Source organism: Falco cherrug, chromosome 4 (genome assembly GCF_023634085.1).
Source record: "Falco cherrug isolate bFalChe1 chromosome 4, bFalChe1.pri, whole genome shotgun sequence".
Taxonomy (NCBI): Eukaryota; Metazoa; Chordata; class Aves; order Falconiformes; family Falconidae; genus Falco; species Falco cherrug.
The window spans coordinates 11,046,184-11,067,989 of NC_073700.1; the positions used below are offsets into that span (position 1 = coordinate 11,046,184).

General features: G+C 50.1%; 1 protein-coding gene and 1 long non-coding RNA gene across 2 annotated transcripts; one reads left to right on the forward strand and one right to left on the reverse strand.

The window, feature by feature from the left end:
* Positions 1 to 346: 346 nt before the first annotated feature.
* LOC129736032 (uncharacterized) lies at positions 347 to 8,541 on the reverse strand. The gene is made up of 3 exons (XR_008732175.1): positions 7,762 to 8,541; positions 3,333 to 3,523; positions 347 to 424 (listed from the first exon to the last, which is right to left on the reverse strand). It is a non-coding gene; the product is annotated as an uncharacterized LOC129736032 (long non-coding RNA).
* Positions 8,542 to 20,836: 12,295 nt separating this feature from the next.
* Positions 20,837 to 21,499, forward strand: DNAJB8 (DnaJ heat shock protein family (Hsp40) member B8). The gene is given in 1 exon segment (XM_005447483.1): positions 20,837 to 21,499. A coding segment is annotated over 1 exon segment (663 nt).
* Positions 21,500 to 21,806: the final 307 nt, after the last annotated feature.

Sequence of the window (21,806 nt, forward strand, 5' to 3'; positions counted from 1 at the left end):
TAAATCCCCTGTCTCTGTTAAGGCGAGAGATTAGCCTGTTAACAAAGTTACCTTGTCACCTACCCTGCTTAATCCTTGCATTTCAAAGTGTAATTTCATTGAGCGCCTTGGAGCTGAAATCTGGTGTGTTATTTATTTATTTATGCAGTTTAATCGTTTCCTACTTTTTTTTTATTATTATTATTATTCACCTGAAGCTCAAAAGATTTGGTTTTGCCTTGCTGAAACCAGTGACTTTTGGAAAGGCAGCACCTCTGCCATTTGTATTAATTTTAATGCATTTATTTAACCCTTCAGGGGCTGGGGTAGTGTAAAGAGCCCCCCCCCCGCCCCCCTCCTCCCACACCTTTCCGAGACAACAGTCAGACAGTCTCCACACAGTGCCGTACGGCTGGTGGTGCAGCGGAGTATCCTGGCCATAAATCTGTCAATACAAAGAGAACAACACGCACACAAAAAATGTGGCTAAAACCAAGAAATGTAGCATAATTACAGGTTCATTATTGCAAACAAAAGCATCCCCCGATCCCACCCCTTTGGCAGGGACGGGAGCAATTCAAACAGGCTCATTATGTAGTTACCTAGCCAGGGTCAGAGCCTCCTGAATAGCTGCTGTGGCTCTGCTTATTATCTGGCCCTGGATGCTGGGAATGTGCCTATTTGAGCCACGGAGGTGCAGGAGCGCTGGGAGCAGGGAGGCTCCAGGTCTGCTCTCCCCTCCCTTCCTACCTATTGTTATCTCCATCCTCAGAAGATCTGCCTTTGTACTTGCTTTAAAGCGTGTTTACCCATGGTGAAAGGTGCAGACTTGAAAGCCTCAGAGTCTGAAGTCTTGTGCTTATCTGCCCAGTGGGTACAGCATGAAAAGAGGAGACTGGGTGCAGCAGCAGGCATGGGAAGAAGGACAATGGTTTCGTCTCCGTTGCTCACACCATTTCCCCTCCAAAACTGCCTGCCACAAGGCTGGGTGCTGGCTGCTTGAGGCACAGAGCTCCCACAAAAACCACCTTTCTGCTGGGAAGCAACTTGCACCTAACCTGGGCTGGAAAAATCAAAACTTCCCAACCATCCTGACTTTTCCAGAAGTTTGAGGGAATGCACAACACACTTAAAAGTGGCATGCTGCTTTGTGTCAGCAGGCAAAACTTATGCCCCAGGCATCTCTTCCAACCTTGTGCAAGCCCATCCTCTGTCCCACCCCTCCTTCCCCGCACCCGGCTGCTGACAGATGCACGAGCAGCCCAGGGATGCAGCCGGTGCTTTTTGGATGTTTCCAGCCTTGGCTCCTTTTCTCACTGGGCCGGGAAGCAGTGTGAAGTCCCCTTAGACACCACGTGCCCCTTCCAGAGCCACAGCTTCCCTCTCCGGTGGCTGAAGAATTGAGGAACTCCAAACGGCACCACCGAATATTCAGGGAACCTGACAGCCCCCTTCCCCTCCGCCTGCAGCAGCGGTGAGCACCACTAGCGCGCCCACGCCGAGCCTGCCTCCATCTATAACCCAAATGTCAAAACATTTCCTCTTGCAGCCCCGTTCGGCTCATGGTAGCCCTGATCCTGGGTCCTAGTCATGCTGCTTTTGGGGTCTGCCTCACCAAGCCATTACTGTCACCGCCCCACTGTGCGCAGATAAGAATAGGCTGCTTCTTCTGACTCATTTAGCTAAAACAATGGAGCCACCAGAAGCCAAATTAATCCCTAGTGACTTCAGCAGAGTTACACCAGTCTAAATTTGGTCCCAAGTGTACAATTAGCACAGAGGAAAGTGCAGTGTCATGACAGTCTCTTGGCTTTCCCTCCAGGCTCCCTTCACCAGGCTCGCCCTCTCTGCCGAGCAGCTGGGTGCTCCCTCTCGTTCACCTTGTTGCTCATGTCTTGCTCTTTCTGGGTGCCAGGAAGGACATGCTGCAAGTGGAGAAGGTAACTCATCACCAGCAGTTTTTGCCTGGGAAGAGGCAGATTCTGTTTCCCTTGGTGGGTAGGAAGAAAAAGCTGGTCCTCCTCACCCTGGGTTTGCAAGGAAATTAAACCCATTCCCTGTGAAGAAGTGCCTGCAGGCATCCCTCCAGTGCTGGGCACCCTCATGATGCCTTCAGCTGGCTGAAAACCTCTCTTAGGTCTAGTGTCCAGTCCTCTTTATGGGCATGCAACAGGCCTTTAAACTCAGCCCTCAGAAACATCAGCAGCAGCATCAGTTTTGCAGAAACTAGATTCCCTCTACTAACAGCTAAGCCACGACACTACAATTTTTCCACATATTTGTATTTCAAACACTGAGAAAATGTGTCAGAAATCATACAGGGATTTTCTTCGGTGTCTCTTGGTCAACCCCAGGCACTCTGGGAAGGGGAGGCATTGCCCATCTGCTCCCACAGCCACACAGATGTGCCATGCCCAAAAAATAGAAGGGGCAGAAATAAATTTTAAAAAGGGAAAAAAAAAAAAAAAAAAAAAAAGACAGCTAACCAAGACCTTTTCGAACTCCAGAAACACTTCCTCAAAAAAATGGTTTTGTGTGTCAGGCATGAGCAGAGCCTGGATCACAGAGCTACTTCCACTCACCGCTCTGCAGCAAGGTGCAGGCAAAGCCGTGCCAGCAGCAGCCCGATGTAGGATCGTGGCTTTGCTCTAACTCTGAGAAAACTCCTGCTAACCTCAGAGGGTGCGTGTGTGTGTGTCAGAAAATAAAAAAATAAAGCAATGAAAAAGCATCAAATAATTTAAGAAAAAAAGAAAAGGGGAACAAAGAGTGGAGTGTGGGACTGGAGAAGGCCTGTGCTTGGTGCCTCCCTCCCTGTGTCCCCCTGCCCCCTCTGGCTCCACTACCCAGAGCCTTTTCAAACATACAGACTTCTCATTCCTTTGACAATTCTTCAAAGGCTCCAGGATTCGAGGGAACTTCCTGTTTCATCGCAAAACCTTGCTTTCTTTTCCTTTTCCAGACTATTAAACCCCACGCCAATGAAGCGGTGTTTGCTGCATGTCCGATGACCCTGCCTGCTGCGTGACATTAAAGTTACGCTGCTCAAGGTGTTTTGGTCCTTACATCCCCATTCTGACCCCCGAGTTTACTGCAGAACAAAGTCTTGTTAAGCTCAACGCTGGAAAATATATTTCCTTCCTCACATGCCCATAGTGGTTGTTTCAGCCTTGCATGGGGTTGCGTGTATTATTTTGTTATTGTAGGGTTGCTGATGACAACTGGTCTGCACACACTGCTTTGTTATTGTAGGGTTGCTTTAAAATCCTAGGCTCCTGGTCTTAGCTTCATTTATTTATTTTAGGAAAAGGTAGTTTTTAAGGGTTGAAAAATAAACATGTTTAAAGACATACCAAGACACGACGAAGAGATGATGCGGAGAGGAAATCCTGTCAAATCTGGGGCCTCGCCTGCCTGAGCTGTGCCCCTTGAGCGTGGCCACGTCTTCATCTCCTGCTCTCCTGTGGCTGCTGTGACCCGTGGCCTCCCAGCAGCAATGACCGACTTTTGATACTCGTCATTTTTGCAGCGCGTAGTAATGTCACTGTGAAAACAGCACAGCAGTAACAATTCTCAAAGGCTTCAGTTACTGTAAAAACCTGCACCAGACATGGGGTTTAAAAGTTCGGTTAAAGGGAGAGGTGGAAGGAGAAGAAAAGAGGGAGGGGAGGAGAGGAGGGAAGTGCTGACTGGAATGGTAGTATGTGCTGATGGCTCTTGGTGTGGCAGGCAGGCAGCACCCCCAGTGCTGCCAGGGAGCACCTGGAAGGGCTATAGGAACCCTCTTCTCTGGCTGCTGATGGGTGACCGAGCATCAGAAAGGACTTTGGAAATCACAAAAATTCATCCCAACACCCAAAGCCCCTACAGCATCCCCAGATTCTTCAAAATTTGCTCAATTAGGACCAGTGGCAGAGTCCAGTCCCTAACACACCTCAAGGGCAGAGCACAGCAGCTGTGGTGCACAGGCCCAGACCCTCACTTTGACCCAGTGTCATGTGTGGGGCTTGTTTTCCTCATCCACTAAAGGAAGGGGAAAATAGATGACTTTGGGCAATACTGGGAAGGAGCAGAGACATACGACAACGTACCCTTCCCAGCAGAGCATCCATGGCTCTGTTGTGAAAGGGGAGACTGAGAAGACAATGAAATTAAGGGAAGAGACTCCTGTCAAGCTAAATAATTAAGTCCCAGGGTACATAATTGATGCGCTCTTGATGTGGACCCTAAATCATTTACAAGGCTGGTGTGTAACCCGACGTGGGCAGCTCTGGCATTACAACAGCAAGGGACGAGCATCTCCTGCAGCAGTGTGAATTGAGTGGGGCACCTCTGACGTGGCTCACACTGCCCGGGGACACCCCTATGGAGGCTTGGCTGAGTCAGGGTCCTCCTCTTGCCTGCTCCCACCCTTCCTCAGTTGCTGTAAGTGGGTTGCTTGCCACCAAGCCATCCCACTTGCCTGGCGCTATGCTTTGGTAGACAAGAGTAGCTCCACCAACCCACAAAAGAAGTTCACATGGCAGGACAGGGAGGTATGAGAGGGAGATGCTGCTGTTTCTTTGCTGAGATGTTTCAGCCAACTTCAACTGAGCCCAGCCTCAACTGAATCCTAAACGTCAGCATGGACTACCCAGCACCAATCTGTAACACACCCATAGGTTTTTCCCCACCATCAGAGTGTCAAACTGGGGCTTGCCATGCACATGCTCTGCTGAATACAGGCATTCCTGGCCAGCGCTGCTTGGAACAGCTTTTTCGAACCGCTTCTCCCCCTGCAGCTATGCTGATCTGTGCCCCTAACCTGGAGAGATGGAGCAATCAGTACACAAATGAACCGCTGGAAAAAACGAGGCCACTGGGAATGGGACTGAGCTGTGGAGGTGGTCCCCAGGGGTTTGCTGTCTGGGCCGAGGCGAGGCAGAAGACGCAGACCCTGCAGCAGCTGACTGCACTATTCCGTAAGAAAGACATCAATCTCAAGGGCTTTTTCCACTGTCAGTTATCCACAATGCTCTTTCCTGCCCCATCAGTTGCAGAGTCAAATGGCACCACGCATCCCTATTCTGGTCTTTTTTCTTTTCTTTTTCCTTTCTCTTGGTCTTTTTACACTCCATCATCAAGAAAAGCTGTTTCTGCCCTTCTCATGCCTTCCTGTGACCCTAGCACCTGTCTCACAGGAGGACCAAACATGCCACAAATCTGCTGGGCATCACCAGCTGCCTGGCCTGGTGACAAGGCATCCTGAGCATGTAGCAGGAGCACAACCCAGGGCTGTCTGCTGTCGCACAAACTGGCCTGGAGATCGGTGTGCTGGCTCCACGCCAAAAAATATCACTGTTCCTCCTAGCTGTCCCCCACTCCCAGTGTTTTGACAGTCAGCTTGACGGGCTGAGTGTGTTAGCAGAGTCACGCAGAGCCCCTGCCGGCTCCCCTCCACCCTGTGCCCACCCCAGGCATGCGCCGTCTGCCTGACACTGCCTACAAACTCTATTAGCTTTGTAATTAAAAACAGCTGTAATCTGATCAGGTGGAGATCACGGTTACAAAATGAAGGAAGCCATTAGCAGGAAATGTTGTGGTTCAGGCAGACATCAAATCAGTTTAAAGAGATTGGATTTCATTGTTTTTATACAGTTACTCCATTACTATAATGCACTAGGTCCATTTAACCGGCTGGCTCGGAGGAGTGCTCATAAGGCAGTAGTGACATCTATTTGAAATGAACGGCATAAACGGCAAACTCTGAGGAGATAGCAGTGAATTTACACCCCTCGGTCTGCAGTGAATATTAATGCACCGAGAGCTGCTGGAGCGGGGTGTTGTTGAGGGTCTGGTTTTCTCTCCTCTTTTTCAAGGCCCCCCATCAGCGTTGCTGGTGCCTCTGCGGGGCTGGGAGAGCCTCCCCAGCAGGGATCGGATCCAAGGACCTTTCCTCTTCCCCCCCAGCCACAAACCAAACCATGGGTCCAGTTTCTCAGTAGTGAGGTGGAGTGAGAACTGAAACCACAGCAGCCACATCGCTTCGCTTCCTCCTGGCCTCTCTGCCCCTGTGTAAACACCAGCCAGCCAAGACAAAAGCTGGAGAGTAAAGTATTTAGGTTCTCACAAGAGATGTTGCCGTTTTCCTGTTTCAAACCCCCTACAAAAAAAGGGGGAAGCGACCTGTGTTTGAAAGCATCACTGTGACCCAAGTGCTCACAGCCCAGTGAGGTGTGTGGTGTGACCCGAAAGTGTTGCCATCAGGAGGGGCTCTTTGCAAAAGCTGCTGGCTCCTGCTGTTAATTCAGTCCTGCCCTGAAGCCTATAGCCAAGGTACAGCTTTGGTACCTGTAGAAAAACTTACACCAAGAGGCACGTGATGGCCCCTGACTTCTCCAAGGCTGATGGTGGTTGCTAGAGGAATGAGAAGGGTAGAGGGTGGATGTTTGCACAGTATTTTGGGGTTTGGACAACACCAGTGCAGACAGAGCTGGCAAGATGATCTGGACCATCTTGCTGCAAAAAAGCCCAGCCAGAAGCAATGTAAGGGCTGTGCTCCCCTGGTTGCAGCCTGGCCTCGGTGTCCGAGCTCTCCATGCTCTGAGTGTAGACTGGGCAATTGGTACCTGCAATTTCTCTCTCCAAAAAAGCCACCTATGGTACCACGTGGGTTTATTTACCTGCCCTCTGCCTTGCAACATCCTTCCAGCAGGAAAATGGGCAGGGGGGCTTCACGAAGCAGCTGGCAAAGGGCTCTAAGACAAGGAGGGTGTGTAAGGACAAGCAAACACGATGAGAACTGGCTGCGAGGAGGGGAAATACAACTGTCCCGTGGTCCTGCCTGAGCAGTAAAAGGACTCTCCAGGCGATACAGAATACAAACGCTCCCCTCCCCCTCCCCGTCCAAATCTCCTAACTGGAGAAAGAGATAAAAAGGGGCCTGCAGACAAATGCTCAGGCTGCCTCCTACCCACCGCGCTGATCTGAGCACGTGGAGCCCCTGCTCCAGTCAAAACCCTCTTGGTTATTGCTAAGTCCCTCTTGGCTAGAAAATGGCTCTGTCATCCTCATACTAATCCAGTTCCCATACAGCCAGGCAACCTTCTTCCTTCCTTGCCACCGCTTATGCCCTCCGTCTCCTGTCCTCCCCCTCTCCCTTTTCACCCCAAACTGTATCAAATGCATCAAAGCCCGAGTAAATTATGTTCCCTTTGACCTGCTGGCAGCAAGTTCAGCCACAGTACATTAAAAGAGCAGAGGCTGAGGTTTCATGGTCAGCGAAGGCAGAGGTGGAGGAGGAACTGCAGACCTCGTTGCTGCATTGCTTTTGCCTTTGGAAGCGACATTTTCAGCCAAGTTCAGTGGCAGTCAAGGCTGAGGTTTGGGGCTCAGCCTATATGGGAAAGCGGGGGGCAGTTGCGAAGCTGAATTTCTGAGCAGCCTGGGAAGCTGCCCACCTGCCCCAGCCAGGCGGTCTGATCCAGTATGGTGGTTGCCATCACTCCCATCGTCTCTGGAGATGATGGGCTGGACAGAGGTTGTGGGGGCCTATGTGAGGTGGCAAGGGCAGGAGGAGCGAAAGAGCTGGGTTGGCTGAATCTCTGCAAACACTTGTGTGGGTGCAAGCTCCTTGCTTGCTGGCATCCACAGCCCACACCAGGCTGAGCACAGCCTCCCAAAATGCTCCCCACCCTGACCGGTTTCCCCAGGCACAGTCTGTGCTTTGGAGTTCATTACGCTACGTGCACAATCTAGGCAACTTCACATGGTTTTGGGTTTGATTGAAAATGATGTCCATACCTTTACTGATGATGGCTGCGTGGGCTGTGGCTTGCTGCAGAGAGGAGACTTGGAGCTGGTGAGGACCAGCTGGTTATGGAGATTCGCTGGGGGAACATTGTGGGCTCGAGCTGGAAAAGACCACCAGTGTTCCCAGTTTCCTGTGGGTTGTCCCTGATGTGTCTGATGTCGTGATGCAGAGGGTGCACAGCATCAGTGCAGGTCTTGGTGCTGGCAGCCTCAGCAGCCCATGCACAGGGACCCATGTCGAGAAAGGGACTGACACTGGAGAAAAACACCTGCAGCATCTCTGGCTCTTACACATTGGCTCCAAACAGGATGATGGGCCTAAACTGATGGTAAACCACCCTGTTGTTCTTAGAGAAACAGAGGTGTACAGGGACTGGCTGTCTTCTCACAGCACTGAGGCAGATCATGCTCTTGCGTCTTGGCTTGCAAGGCTGTTTCTGCTGCAGCTCCGGGTGTCATGCGGAGTTCGGAGCACCCTCTGAAATCACTTTGATGGCCATACCAATCCCCAAAGAGGCGGCATTGAATCTGGAGCCTGTGAAGCCATTGCCAGCAAAATAAATATTCGGGAATATTTTTAGCCTGCTCTTGTTCAGAGAGAATTTCTTTGTGTCCTTCTGAGGAGCTCGCCGGATCTTTCATCGGTTTGTTTCTCTCATTAGCCGGCATAAGCTTTGTTCTTATTTAATAAAGATTAGGATCTGCTGCCTCCAGCCCTCTCTTTTTGCTCCTCCGTCAGGCTCATGGGGGCTCAGGCTGCAGTGACATGTTTGATGTTGGGCCTTGGAAGTTGAAATACGGGACAGAAGTTAGCCAGGGTCTTGCATTCGCTTCCCCAAAAAGCCCCGTCCCGCATTGCTTAGCAGAGAGGAGCCCCACAGGGAGAGAAGGGAAGGGGATGGGGCAGAGTGACTGGAAACTGCTGGTTGGCTTGTCCAGACGTTTCCAGGCTCAGCTGGCTTGAAGCATTGCAAAGGTCTTGGTCTGAGCCATCAACAGACAACGTGGGGGGAAAACCGGGAGATGGCTGATGCAGGCAGGCATAGCCTGTGCCCGAGCCTAATAAAATAGGTGTGCCATAAATGTGGAAATGGCTTCTTCCAGCTTTGGAGGTCAAGGAGATCTCCCATCCCCTTATATATCACTGGATTCTCCTAGTTAGCCAAAAAATAAAACAACTTTTTCTTTCTTGAGCTGAGTCATTCCTCAGAAAGGAATGGTTTTAAAACAACAACAGGTATGAACTAGAATGAATTTTATAAACTCCCAGAAGGCGGCAGTGGGTCTTCTGAGCTTTGAAAGTCTGGTCTTTGCTCTGGTAAGAGCATCACTGCATCGAGCCGGGACAGAGGCTGCTGTGTGCCATGCTGAACACTGTGGGTGCAGGGCCTGGTGCCACATCCCTGGGATGGGTATGGTGAGGGGCCAAGGGGGGCTGAGTTGTGCCTGAGATGAAGGCAGGACCTGTGTCACAACTCAAGCTCCTTTCTGTCACTTCCCACTTATTCTCTCCCCTGCCCGCTGTGTGGACCAGCCAGGTCATTGCTCTGCACCTCGATTTAGCCACGCCTGGAGCAAGAGTATATTTACCTTGTAAGAAATGCTGTGGGCATTTACCTGTGGTAATATACATAAATAGGTCTCTACAGATCTAGTGCTATTAACATTGCTATGTGTTAATGCACTTCTTTCTCAGAGAATTTTATATAAAACCCCCTATCTTTAAACACTCTTGCTAAGAAGGCTCCCATTTCTAGCAGGGGAGCCTATTTTGCATATGTGTAACTTTGAAGGGGATGAATAACTTCATGGCCAATAACATTTATAGCTTTGCCTTGCACAGGGAGATAAGGGCAGAGGAACGCAGGGCTCCAGGGCAGGAGCTGTTTGCCGAGAGGGGCCGGGAAGGAATCCAGTCCCCACCCTGCCAGAGCCTTACCTGCGCCCAGGTGCACGCCGGCCTCAGCGCCCATCCCGCCAGCCGAGCACCAGCCGCTGCGTAAGGCTGGATACCAAACCTCCTAGCTCACTCCGGCATAGCTGGAAGGGGAGGAGGAAGGGGGGACAGGGGAGGAACAGCAGGGAAGGCAAATTTTAGAAATACTTTTTGAACAGTCACAGTTGTAAATGAACTCACCCTCACCATGTTTGTGTCACTTGTGTTTGCTGCCTGGGGCTATGTGAGAGCACAAGTTTTCCTGGCACGATTGCTCTTGGAAAATCAGCTTCCAACCCATATATGATAGCATTCATGGAAACCACAATTCTAATTTACATGCACTGATTTCCCTGCCAGAAACTGCTGCCATCCAACCCAGGGATAAAAATGCTGCCCTGTGACTTCCCTGCCCAATCACGACCAACCAATGCACTTCAAAACTCAAATATTTTCCAGGGAATGTTTACAAGCCACAGTTAAAAAAAGAAAATCTTCCCCAAATTCATGTGGTCGCTCAGCATCATGACTGCATTCAGGGAGGTTTCCTTATAGGTATTTCCCAAGCCAGATATCTACCCTCACAAAGAAAAAAATAAACAAACGCCTGAAAACTAAGTCTTCCAGATACATGATTTCTTAAATATTCTTCATTCAAAATTTCTCCCTTGTTTTCTCTTTCTTTACGCCATGCTATAGAGATGTACTCACAGGCCACCAACGCACAGGGAAGAACCTGGCCCTTCAAAACCCCTTCTGCCCTGGCTGAAACAAGGGAGATGTTCTCCTTCCTCTCCTTGTGCTGAGCTCAGCCCAGGAACCTGCTTCCTCCGCTCCAGCTGCTGCCGTGCTTGGTGCAATGGAGCAAAGGTTGGGGAGGTGGAGAGAAAGCCCTTAATAAAGATAAAATCTATTTCTAATGGCTATAAAAACCAAACCCAAATTCCCAGTTACTTCAACGTGAGCTGTGGAGATGGGGTAATGGAGAATGGAGTTATTTATTAATAGAAGGGCATTTCAATAGAGATTGGAGGAGGCGATATGGACCAAATGGAGGCATTTACAGAAATAACGCTCAGGAGGTTTTACCCAGCTTGGCCAGGTGTCTCGACACCGTGTCCTGAGGATGGTTGTCTCCCATTCCCTGAAAAGGGTGTTTTTGGGGACCTGGATGATCACACAGCTCTGGCATCAGCCAACCCATTTCCCCCAGACCTGGCTCTCATTTCCACCTGGAAGTAGAACCAGAAGAACAAGCGCAGAGCGGGGTCCTGTTCTTGCTGGATATTTTGGGAAGCAGTGTGATGCTGATACAACACCCCCCAGCTCAGACCCTCCTGCCCTGCATCCAGCCTAGAGCAGAAGGGAGCAGCAGACCCCTCCAGCACGCTCCTCGCCATCACTCCCTGGCCGTGGTTTTAAACCTCCAAGGCCAGGAGCCTTAAAAATGGCGTGAGACTCCTCTCCAATTTCTACCACTGCCTCTCGCAAATGCAAAATTTGCTTCCCTAAATTCCTCGCTGATTCTTTCTTAACACACACCTCTGCCCTCGCTTGGCAAGCAAACAGTGCCGAAATTCCCACCTGCCTCCCTTGCAGCCCCTTCTGGAGGGGCTCATTAGCCATGCAAATAAAAAATGCTTCGAGAGCCCGGCAGCCAAATCCCCCCCTGCACCAGCAAGGAATGACAATTCATGGGGGTCTTCAGGGAGCTGGGACAGAGGGAGGGAGGAACGCAGCACAGCGTGGCTGCGTGTGGCAATCAAGCTTTCCCACCGCCACCCGTCCCTGGGGAGCATCCCCGCTCCTCTTGTGCAGAAGCAGCAGCGTCTCTCCCTCCACCTTGTTAATCCCCTTTCGCTGTGCTCCTGCGCTCGGCTCCCCACCCCGACCCCCCCGGGACCCCTGGGAAAGCAGTGCCTGGTCCTCACTGCCCCTTCTCCCCTCTGCCTCGCTGCAAAGCGGTGCGGGGAGGGGAGGGAGGAGAAGGGGAAATGTGCGTTTCCTTAATTGATTTTGGTGAAAAAGACAGGCAGCCGCCGCACTGTCAAATTAATTAGTTCCAGAGCTATTTGCAGTTATAAGCCATGTAAAATTAGTGGTCATTGCATTTTTGGTGCTAGGGAGAGGCAGGGGGGAAGAAGGTTTTGTAAGCTTTTTTTTGCTCTTGGAGTCTTCCTTAAAAGCACAGAAGAAAATAAGAGAAAAGGCCCCTGGCTGCCAGCGCTGCCCCCAGGGCTGGCTCCTGGTCCTGCCACAGCGCAGGGGATGGGGGTGAAATGGCTGCTGTGGCCCCTCTGACATTATCTGTCCCGCACTGAACAAAGCGGGTGCTTTGCTGTGGGCTGGGATCTCCCCTCCTGGCAAGGGCTGGCTGGGTCCTCGGTGTCACCCTGCTGCCAGCCCCACGGACGCATGGTGGCCACACCAGCTCCTACATCCCTGCCGAGGTGTGAAGCTGGGCAGCCAGGTGCACCGAGTATTGCTTCTGGAGATGCTTGGCCCCTTTTGTCCCCTCTTGCCCTCCCTCCTCGGAGAGCCAAAGCAGGCTGAAGGCTGGAGGAGAGGCTTTGAAAGCCCCGGGTGCAGCTGGCGGGGCTCAGATCCCCCATTAGATGGGAACGCCTGCTGCAACCTGATAACACGGCAGCATCTGATGGGGAGGCTCCAGCAGCACTCCCCACGTCGAGTAGCGCCTATTGTTTCAGGAGATATTACCCCGCACACATGCTTACATCTGGATATCGATAAGCGTGCCTGTTTATGCATAAACAGAGTACAACATGCAGCCACATACCTCTGCATTCCTCCTCCCTTCCCTCCTTTCCCTTCCCGCCCCCCCTCCCCTTATTCCCTTTATCTCCTTTTAATCTGGTCTTGCCTGTTAAACGTTATCTCTACTCCACATTCAGAACCAAGTCCCGGGAAAGGGCAGTTATGGTGGGTCACACAAACATGGTGCTGAGGAATGGCAAACATTTCAGGTGAATTTGCAAAGTTTTGCAGGGTTTGGGTGGAGGGAAGCAAGGGAAGATGGTTCCATCAGACCAGAACGCTGCCAAATAGACTTCAGCCAGGATAGGAAAACGCAGCATGGTTTGGCCCGCGTATGCAGTGTGTTCCTGAGTCTGCTCAGGCAGGACCGTGCCTCTAGGCAGGGACCCCAAGCCTTGCCTGCCCAGCCGTGCACGCGTGAACCTGCACGCGCAGCCCTACGTTCACACGTGCTCTTGTGACGTTAATGACACATTTACTGCAAGTCCGATCGAAAAACAAACCAGCAAGAATGTGGGTTTTACAGTAATTAAAAATGATTTCAAAAATATAACCTCCTTTCTTGTTGCTCATTTGGTAAAAGGTCTCCAAAATGAGCAAATGCCAGCTGTACATCCAATGCGACCCTCAGCACCTATACTGCTCCAAAGGACTAGTGCTGCACAGCCACCTCTGAGCCAAAACACTGCTGAAACTGCCTTGTCAAGGCTTGGACCTTGGGAGAGGGGAAACCTCGAGCGTGCCATCTAGGAGGCCTGAGCCACTTTTTTCAGAGAAATTTGGCAGGAGCTCGGGGACTTGGTTTTGTTGGGAGAGGCTGGTGTGGATTTTTGCAAGTGCTGCCATCGTCCCCTGTGCTGGACCCCAAAAACAAACCCTGGCACCCCAGGGAGCGCTCGGCGCTGACTCACGCATCCCTTCGCAGCTGGGGCCTGTGCACAGGGGGCTGCAGGGCTCTGTCTTCTGAAAAGCAGGTTGGGGCTTACCCGGCACCAGCCAGAGCACAGCCTGCCCCAAGCGCTGACCCCTGCGTGCTTGCGCAAGGACAGGGAGCTACAAGGTCTATGGCAACCACCTGCCAAGCCCATCCATTCCATGCGTATTGCATGCTGGTCCACTTGACTGAGGAGAAGGGCATTCCATGGCATCTTCTGGTGTCCCCCCAGGATTTGTCCCCAGCTGCCCCTACTCAGACAGTGTCATAAGCTCTGCTCCTAGCAGGACAGTAGGTTGGCACTGGGTGCTGCATTCCCCTGTTGGCTTCAGTTAGGGTTCCCAGACCAAAACCTACATCCTTGGCATGGGATGGACCAATCCTAAGAGTAGGCTAGTTTCACCTCTCCATCTTTCAGGAAAAGAGGAAAAAGCACATGATGTCAAAGATGCTTACATCTAACCCATTTACTTAAGGAACTTTTTACTGGACAAACTCAGTGACAGCCATGACCCAAATGTAGAAACCTCATCATAACTCACCCCAGAAACTGCCCGGCATGTTAACCACTCCTCTGAAAAGCTTTCGTCAGCCTTCTGCTCACAGGGGACATCCAGCTCCAGGGTGGGGGACACAAGCAGGGTAACAGCAAAACCTGGGGAGGGACTTGTACATTAGTCAAAAGCTCCATCATTCCCACTCTGGCAGTCTCCACCACAGCTCAGAGACAATGCTGCTTCCACTGACTGTGTGTGACCAGTTCACCCAGGCAGTTCAAGCTGCCTGCACACAGGAACATGTGTAAGACCATAAAGCTCCTTTGCAAGCCCCAAGCGACGACACTTGGAGCCCAGGTAAACAAAGATAGCTCGCCAGCTAGGGGGGACTGTCCCTCCTCCTGGAGAATGCAACATCATCTTCAAGACCTCTACCTGCTCTGTCGCTGCAGATAGATATGGGCAAATACTACTCCAGCACTACCACTGGTTTCTGGGCTGAAGCAGTGGCAAGGAATCCATGTCTGTACATAAACAGCAAAACCAGCGTGCACAGAAAGGATGGCATCCCTGGGCAGTATGGTTTTGTGTTTCTGACCGTCTGTGCACACACACACACATGCATCTTCTCAGGAGCCAGGGCAGGGCAGAAGGGCTCTTTGGAGAGTTGGGTTTGAGCAACAGGGGCATGGGCAACTCGTGAATCCAAGGCAGCACGGCTGCACTGCGCACACGCTTTCTGAAATGGGGCTGTATACTGAATTTATGAGCTCTTAAGTCATAACATTTACAATTTATATTGTCCAGTCTTTTAATCTCAGCAATAAACTCAGACCAAACCTTTGCCAAGGCAGTGTGGAAACTTCACTCTTCCTGGCAGCCCCACATACAAGGTGCCCATAGGCAGGACCAGGACATTCGTCCTGGTGGCTTCAATGTGGGGTCTTCCTCAGTTCCTCACTCCCAGAAAAGTAATTTGTAATTCATCAGTCCCCCACCTGCTACCTTGATTGCCCAGCCATGCCCCTTCTTGGATGTAGGTATAACACACTAGCAAATACTAGGGACAATCACTTACAGTGGTCCCCTACAATCCCTCCTACCTTCCAGAGCAAGATGCTGCTTCTTTTAATCAGAGGGGTTCGGTCTACATGCACATCACCAGGACCCTCACCTAAGTTTTGTACCACTTAGACTCCCCCCTTCCTCAGCAAACCAGCCCCACCAGTGCTTTTTTACCCATCTAGAGTTGCTTTACTTCAGAGGTCCACATGAGAAGAACCATCTCCAGGTTTTCCTGCTGGGGCAGTGGCTCTCAACAGGAACCGATCTCCAAAGTGGGCACCTCCTTTGCAAACTGAGCCCTAAAACTGAGATGAAGTTAGCACTGATAAACCTACTAATAGAGGCAGGCCTCCCTGTTTGGATGAACCCCATGCTTTCAGAAGAGGGTGGCATCATTTCTGCAGAATGCTTGAGTGGCCTCAAATAACACACTGAACTGTCAGGCACAAACCCAAGCGATGGCGTGAGCCAGCACTGGAATAATGAGAAGCTGATCTACAGCTTTTCCCCTCTGGTTTATTAAATGAATGTTCCACATACCACTTCCCACTGACTGGAGACAGAGAGAAAATCCCAGGACAGTAACTCATCATCCTTTCTTCCCCTGAGAAGATTCAAGGCTGTGGCTATGTATGGATGTTGTGAAGTGATAAAGTTGCTGCAGCTTCATGAGTTACCACGCATCAGCTGAACCGTGCCATCTGACCGCATGCGTGCTGCCGGCTCCCTGCAACTGGGTGGTAAAACATGTTCGCTCACGATGGGGCTGGAGCAGGTACACTGTCGGCAGGCTCCAGATAAGCACGCTCGCTGATAAGCAGTGCCTCATTAAGCCCCAGGACTCAACGGCTTGCAATGCAATCCTTGGCCCAGAAGTCCCTCCTCTTTTCAAGTTGTAGCCCTCAGTCATGGAACTGGCAACGGGAAACCACTCTGGGAAAGTGGTCAATATTGAATTAATTCCTGCACATAGCACGGAGAGGAAGGATGGTCAGGGACTGTGCGAAAAAGGAGGAATAGTAGAAGGACCGGCCAACTGTGTTGCTGACTACAACCTCAGCATAGCCATGCCTGGAGGAGGATAGCGCAGATGGAGATGACCCAGGCAATGAAATCAAAGTGCCCTGAATTCTGCTGGAGTCAGAGTCCATGGACGCAAGTTACAGCACCATTTGGGCTTTCCAAGACTGGGCATAGGGCATGATCTAACATAAAAAAAAAAAAATATTAGGCCCACCCTTGACTCCACTAAGTAGGATCAGGCCTCCTCTTTGGCTTCTTACCTCAAAAAAGAGCGGTTTCATGGCGTTCTTGCCCCTCACCACCACCTAGAAGCTGGTTGTCTTCTTGTCTGAGCCTCGGTTTAGACTCAAACCCCAGCCTGAGGCTCAGAAAAGCTGGATGCAGGCTTAGGAATCTGGGTCCTCCTTCAGCAATGTCTCCCAGCCTCTGGGGGTCCCTCCCAGCCAGCCCTCCCCAGAGCCACCCCATCTCCCAAGTCTCAGCTAACCTCCATGCTGAGCCCAACACACGGGATCAATGCATGGGACACACTGACCCTCCCTCCTGCCCGTGGAGGCAGGGATCCATGTCAGTTAAGCCTTCTCTGCTCAACATTCACAGCTGCAACAACAGCAGGCAAACTCCTGACATCCCAAAACTAAACACCAGGCACCTATCACCCCACCACCCCCACCCCCCCCCCCCGGCAGCTGCCTCTGGTCCACCCAGAGGTTCTTGGGGTGGCACCCACACCCATTTGGGACGGCTTCTCCTTATCATGATGCTTTTATATTTTGGGAGGTAAGGAGGCATTCTTTGGGGCAAATTTTCTGTTTAGTTTTCAACCTTCTTATGAAGTCAGGCAGATGCTCCCCCAGCAGGAGGTCAGCCCAAAGCGCCCATCCCCTGAGAGCGAGTGCAGTGTCCCCTCCGATGGGGCTGCCTCAGGGGGAGGAAGCCGATGACAGTTTGACTGGTGGAGTGAAGCGCAACCCATGTTTGTTTAGATAGCCAAAGGACTTGGAACAAATGTCTCCAGCTTATATTGGTTTAGATAAAAGGACCCTGGCCTTGTCACAGGATCTACAGGGCTGGTGAGAAACCACTCGTGTAGACTCCCTCTGCCCTCAGACCTTTTTAAAACAGAAGAAAGAAAAAAAAATCCCCAACAACAACAATAATAATAATTATTTAGGTTGGAAAAGGCCTTGAAGATCATCGCGTCCAACCGTAAACCTAACGCTACCAAGCCCACCACTAACCGTATCCCTAAGTGCCACGTCTACACCTCTTTTAAATACCTCCAGGAATGGCAACTCAACCACTTCCCTGGGCAACCTGTTCCAATGCTTGATAACTCTTTCAGTGAAGAAAGTTTTCCTAATATCCAATATAATAATAACAACAACAACAACAATAATAATAATAAAAATTATTAATAATAATATAAAGTTGTCACAACTTGGAGATGCTCACTCCTTTCTGGACCAGGGTGCATTGGGGAGCCAAAAGCAAGGTCAGGGATTGGGGCTGCAAGCTTGGGGTCACCTGTGGTCATGGTGACCAAAAGCTCGGGGCATTTTGCTACTTCGTGTTCCATGTTTTGCTTCCCATCCTGACCTGGCTGACAACCCCTGCCCTTGCAGACCTGATGCCTGGCTGGAAGGGAAGAGCAGGCTGGACATGGTGGTGCCTGAAGTGGGGGACTGGGGGGAACAGGGACTGCCGCATCCGCATCCATCTGGCATACTGAAGCAGTGAATGAAGGAAAAGGAAGGAGGGGGTGGGTAGAAGAGAAAATCCCAAAGATCCTCGGATAATAAGCACCATTAAGGTTAGTCTGTCTCATGATTGTTTCTTATTAAAAAGAGACTGTACTTTATCTGTGCAGGATATGCTGTTTGGATGAGGGAATTAGCAGAGTGACTGCCTCCATATCATCTAATTAGCAAAAATGTTGATAAGCAGATACAATCACATATGATTAGGATCCTTTTAAAAAGCTACTCCATTAATTAAATAGACAGAAAGGCCGCCTCCAGCCCTCGCGTGCCACTGATTAGAATACAAATATTTACACTAATCTCACCTCCATCAGCCATGGGACACTTTTGAGTATTTTTAGTGACATCAGATTACTATTGATTTTCATCCCCAATGTCAGACCATTTTGTTAGTATCTGAAAGTGCTGCCTTCAGTTTCGGATGCTTTAAATCATGTTAAGGGTTTATCTTAATGACGCTGCTGATAACCAGTGTTCAGGTCACTCGTACTTTCTCTTCAAAGAACACAGTCTGGGCTGGTTTTTATTGTTTGTACTTGAGATTTAAGATACGAAAAACATTTCTCATTTCAAAGCCTTGGTTTCTAGGGATGGGACTGCCAGGCTAGTTTGGGTCTAGTTACTTGATGTGTGCATGTCTCTCTCACTTCCCTTTCTCCCTGCCTCTCCTCGACCCTTTCTTTTTTTCTTGAAACCCTTTTGGCTCACAGCAGTGGCCTCTCTTGAATGGCTGCTAATCTCTGACGCCTGCTGCAGGCAGCAGACAGACAGGCAGTGAGCGTCCTCCATTTGGGGATGACAGGAGAAAAACACTCCCTACTTTTCAGATGGGTAGGACACACTAAATCCAAGACAGATAATCCAGTGCGCCAGCCAGCCTGAGATGGGCTTTCATCATCAAAAGCAAGTACGGGAGGAGATGCTTTGCAAAGCGACAGCACAGGGCAGAGCCACCTCCTTCCTTCCATGCACAGCCCTACTCCCTGCTGTAGATAAGTGGCCTGGCACCCTCCAACAGGCTTTTCTGATGTCCTGTTTTCCCTTCTGGGTGACAGAGAGTAGGAAGAGCAATTGGTCTTGAAATTTTTGCTAAGCATCTGAAAATGGACGGTGCTGACAGTGGCTAGGAGCTGATGGCACCTTTCACGGGCTTGTGGGTGGTAAGCTTGGATATCCTCAAGTCCAATGCACAATCCTAAAAAACACTAGCCCAAGTAAATGAGCCCCCTTGGTGAAGATTTCAAGGCTACCATCACTACTACCGTGTGAGTGAGCCATGAAGCCCCTCAGTGCCGAAGAGCACTTTGGGATGCACTGGGAGGGTGACGAGCCCTCTGAGTTCAAACGGGCAGCAGAAGCTTGCTGTTGGGTCCAGATGAACTTTTGCCATTGCTACAGTACAAACAACACCCAGCAGAAAAATAATTCACGTGGCACAACCACCCTGTAGTTAAGAAGACCTCCTCTGTGCAAAAAGAAGAAAAGCAAAGATCTCCCCAGAAAGGTGAACCCACGGGACCAAGAGGTCCTTTGCACCCCCTTCATCTCCAGCCTCCAGACCAGTGCCGTGGTGCCTTACAGTAACTTTTATTGCAGGAGCATGCCAAGTACCTCCATACTACTGACCCATCGCTGACCAGTGAGAAAACCAGCAAAACAAAGCCCTTCCCCAACACGTCAGCTCAATTGCCTTTCATCCTTCCTCTGTCACATCGCTTTCTACGGGCTGACGTGGCAGCCCCTTGGCTTCTGGGCCCCACAATTACGATGTAGGTTAGGACAGCAGTCAGCTCGTATGCTGTGCATATGGTCTTTGGTCTGGCCAGCTCTTGACTCCTTCCCATAATGTGGGATAATGGAGATGAGGGCAGTGATCTGCAACACACGCTGCTATTAGTAGGTGTTTACGATGCTGTGTAACACACAGATGAGTTCTCCTTGCCGGCACTTCCTTGGAGACCTCCTTCATGCAATGGTTCTCTGTAAGGATATTGCATTTCCAAACAGGAATTGCAAATCCAGGGAACAGAAACAGATGCAGGATAGCCCCAAACTATCGTCTAAGTTCAACTCCTAAAGCTGAACTTGTCTGTATGTAGTTCATGGGGCATCCCTATTGCACATGCATACACCTTGGGACAGATTATCAAAACAAGCATGTGGAAAAGAGGCTAAGGCAGCTAATGAGCTTCATTCTGGGCATTTAATTTGGTACCAACATGAGAGCTAAGCTCTTCTGGAAGTGTTAGGTTTGGCTATAAATTCAAAAGAGATCATGATGGTCATCTGATCACGATTTTAGGAAAAAGGCCCACCCTAGGTTTGAAAATGGCCACATGAGGAGGTTCTAATGATTCATTACCTTCATAATGAAGGACGTGCAATGTATTTTGAGTTTAAATTTGGCCAATGCCACCTTCCAACTGCTTTGTCTGGGAGCCTGGAGATCCCTGTGCCACTGAATTGCTGTTCCCATGCAGGTTCTTACAGACTATGATGAAGCTGGCATTGAACTTCCTCTTAATACCAAGATACCTTCCCCGACTACCTCATTCCAGAACATATTTTCCAAACTTTAACCGTATTTTATGACTCTTCCCTGAGCCTTTTCCAATTTGTCAATGCTCTCCACAAACTGTGGGTAGCCAAGCTGCAAACAGCTTTCCTATAGCTGTTCCTATAGGGTATTATGCCCCAACAGAGAAATATGACCTCCCTACACCACACTTCCGTGGACTGCACATGAAACCACAGAGAGCATCTGAGAATCCCATTTTTGGGCAGGTACAGGCAAAAAAGTAATCTGACAAAGTCATATGTAACATTAGCACTACACCAGCTCACAATCTCACCCACCGTTTGTGAGCAAACAGTGGCCAAGCAGCACTCTGGGGCCTCACGATGCAAAAGGATGGAGCAGATCAAGGGATGAAGTGAACATCTACTCATGCCTCAGGAGCGCAGCCACAGCAGGTGTCCAGGAGTCCCTGCATACTGGTCATCCCTGGGCTTCACATCCTTGGTGGGAGAGAGGTACCAGGCATCTTCCAAACAGCACCACCTTTCCTTTGCAATGGTGGATTATTACAAAGTCCTTGGACTGCAAAAAAGTGCCTCACAGGATGATGTTAAGAAATCCTACCACAAACTGGCACTGAAATGGCATCCTGATAAGAATCCCAGCAACAGGGAAGAAGCTGAAAAGAAATTCAAAGCAGTTGGTGAGGCATACAAGGTTTTGCCTGACCCTCAGAAATGATTGCTCTATGACAGGTCTGTTAAAAAGAGCAGATCCCACAGAGAAAGAAGTGCCACAGCGGGTCATGAAAGTTCCTTTGATTCCCCCTATGTATTCCATGACTTCAAGGAGATCTTTAGAGGGATGGATCCCTTTGTACATGTTTTCTGGGACCCCTTCGGCAACATCAGAAACAATGGCGAGAACTGGCACAGGACAATTGGAAGAGGAAGAAGCTCCAGCCTGTTTTCTGACTTTATGGAGTCATTTATGCCACGGAATTTGTTCAGCCCCAGCAAGCAGCCCACCTCCTCCTTTGCTGAGGGCACAGCTGGGCTGCACGGTGTCAGATCAGCGTTAACTATTACTGAAGCGATCAATGGCAAGAGGATCACCATCGGGAAAATCATTGAGAACAGGCAGGAGAGAATAGGTATGGAAGAAGACGGCCAGATGAGGTCTGTGACAATAAATGGGAGAGACCACCTGAAGATATAATGTACCCCAGAACAAGCATGAAGTGCAAGCTGTGGGACATGCTTTCATAGCTCAATGGACAGGATCTACTACAAGCAGTATTAATAAATGCTAAGTCCATGACGCAGCCAATGCAGACTTCTCAGTGGTTGGGAACAAATACTTTACAGCTAAAGATATGGAGTTGCATTAAACTGAGGAGTGGGACCCTAGTAACTCTGTGCAAGTGATAGATAGTGCTTGTTCACTAAATAGGTATAGTAGATATATGTGAAAGCAACCTTGCCAGTTTGCCAAAGAGGTCAAGTTGATTAATATAGCAAGAGGA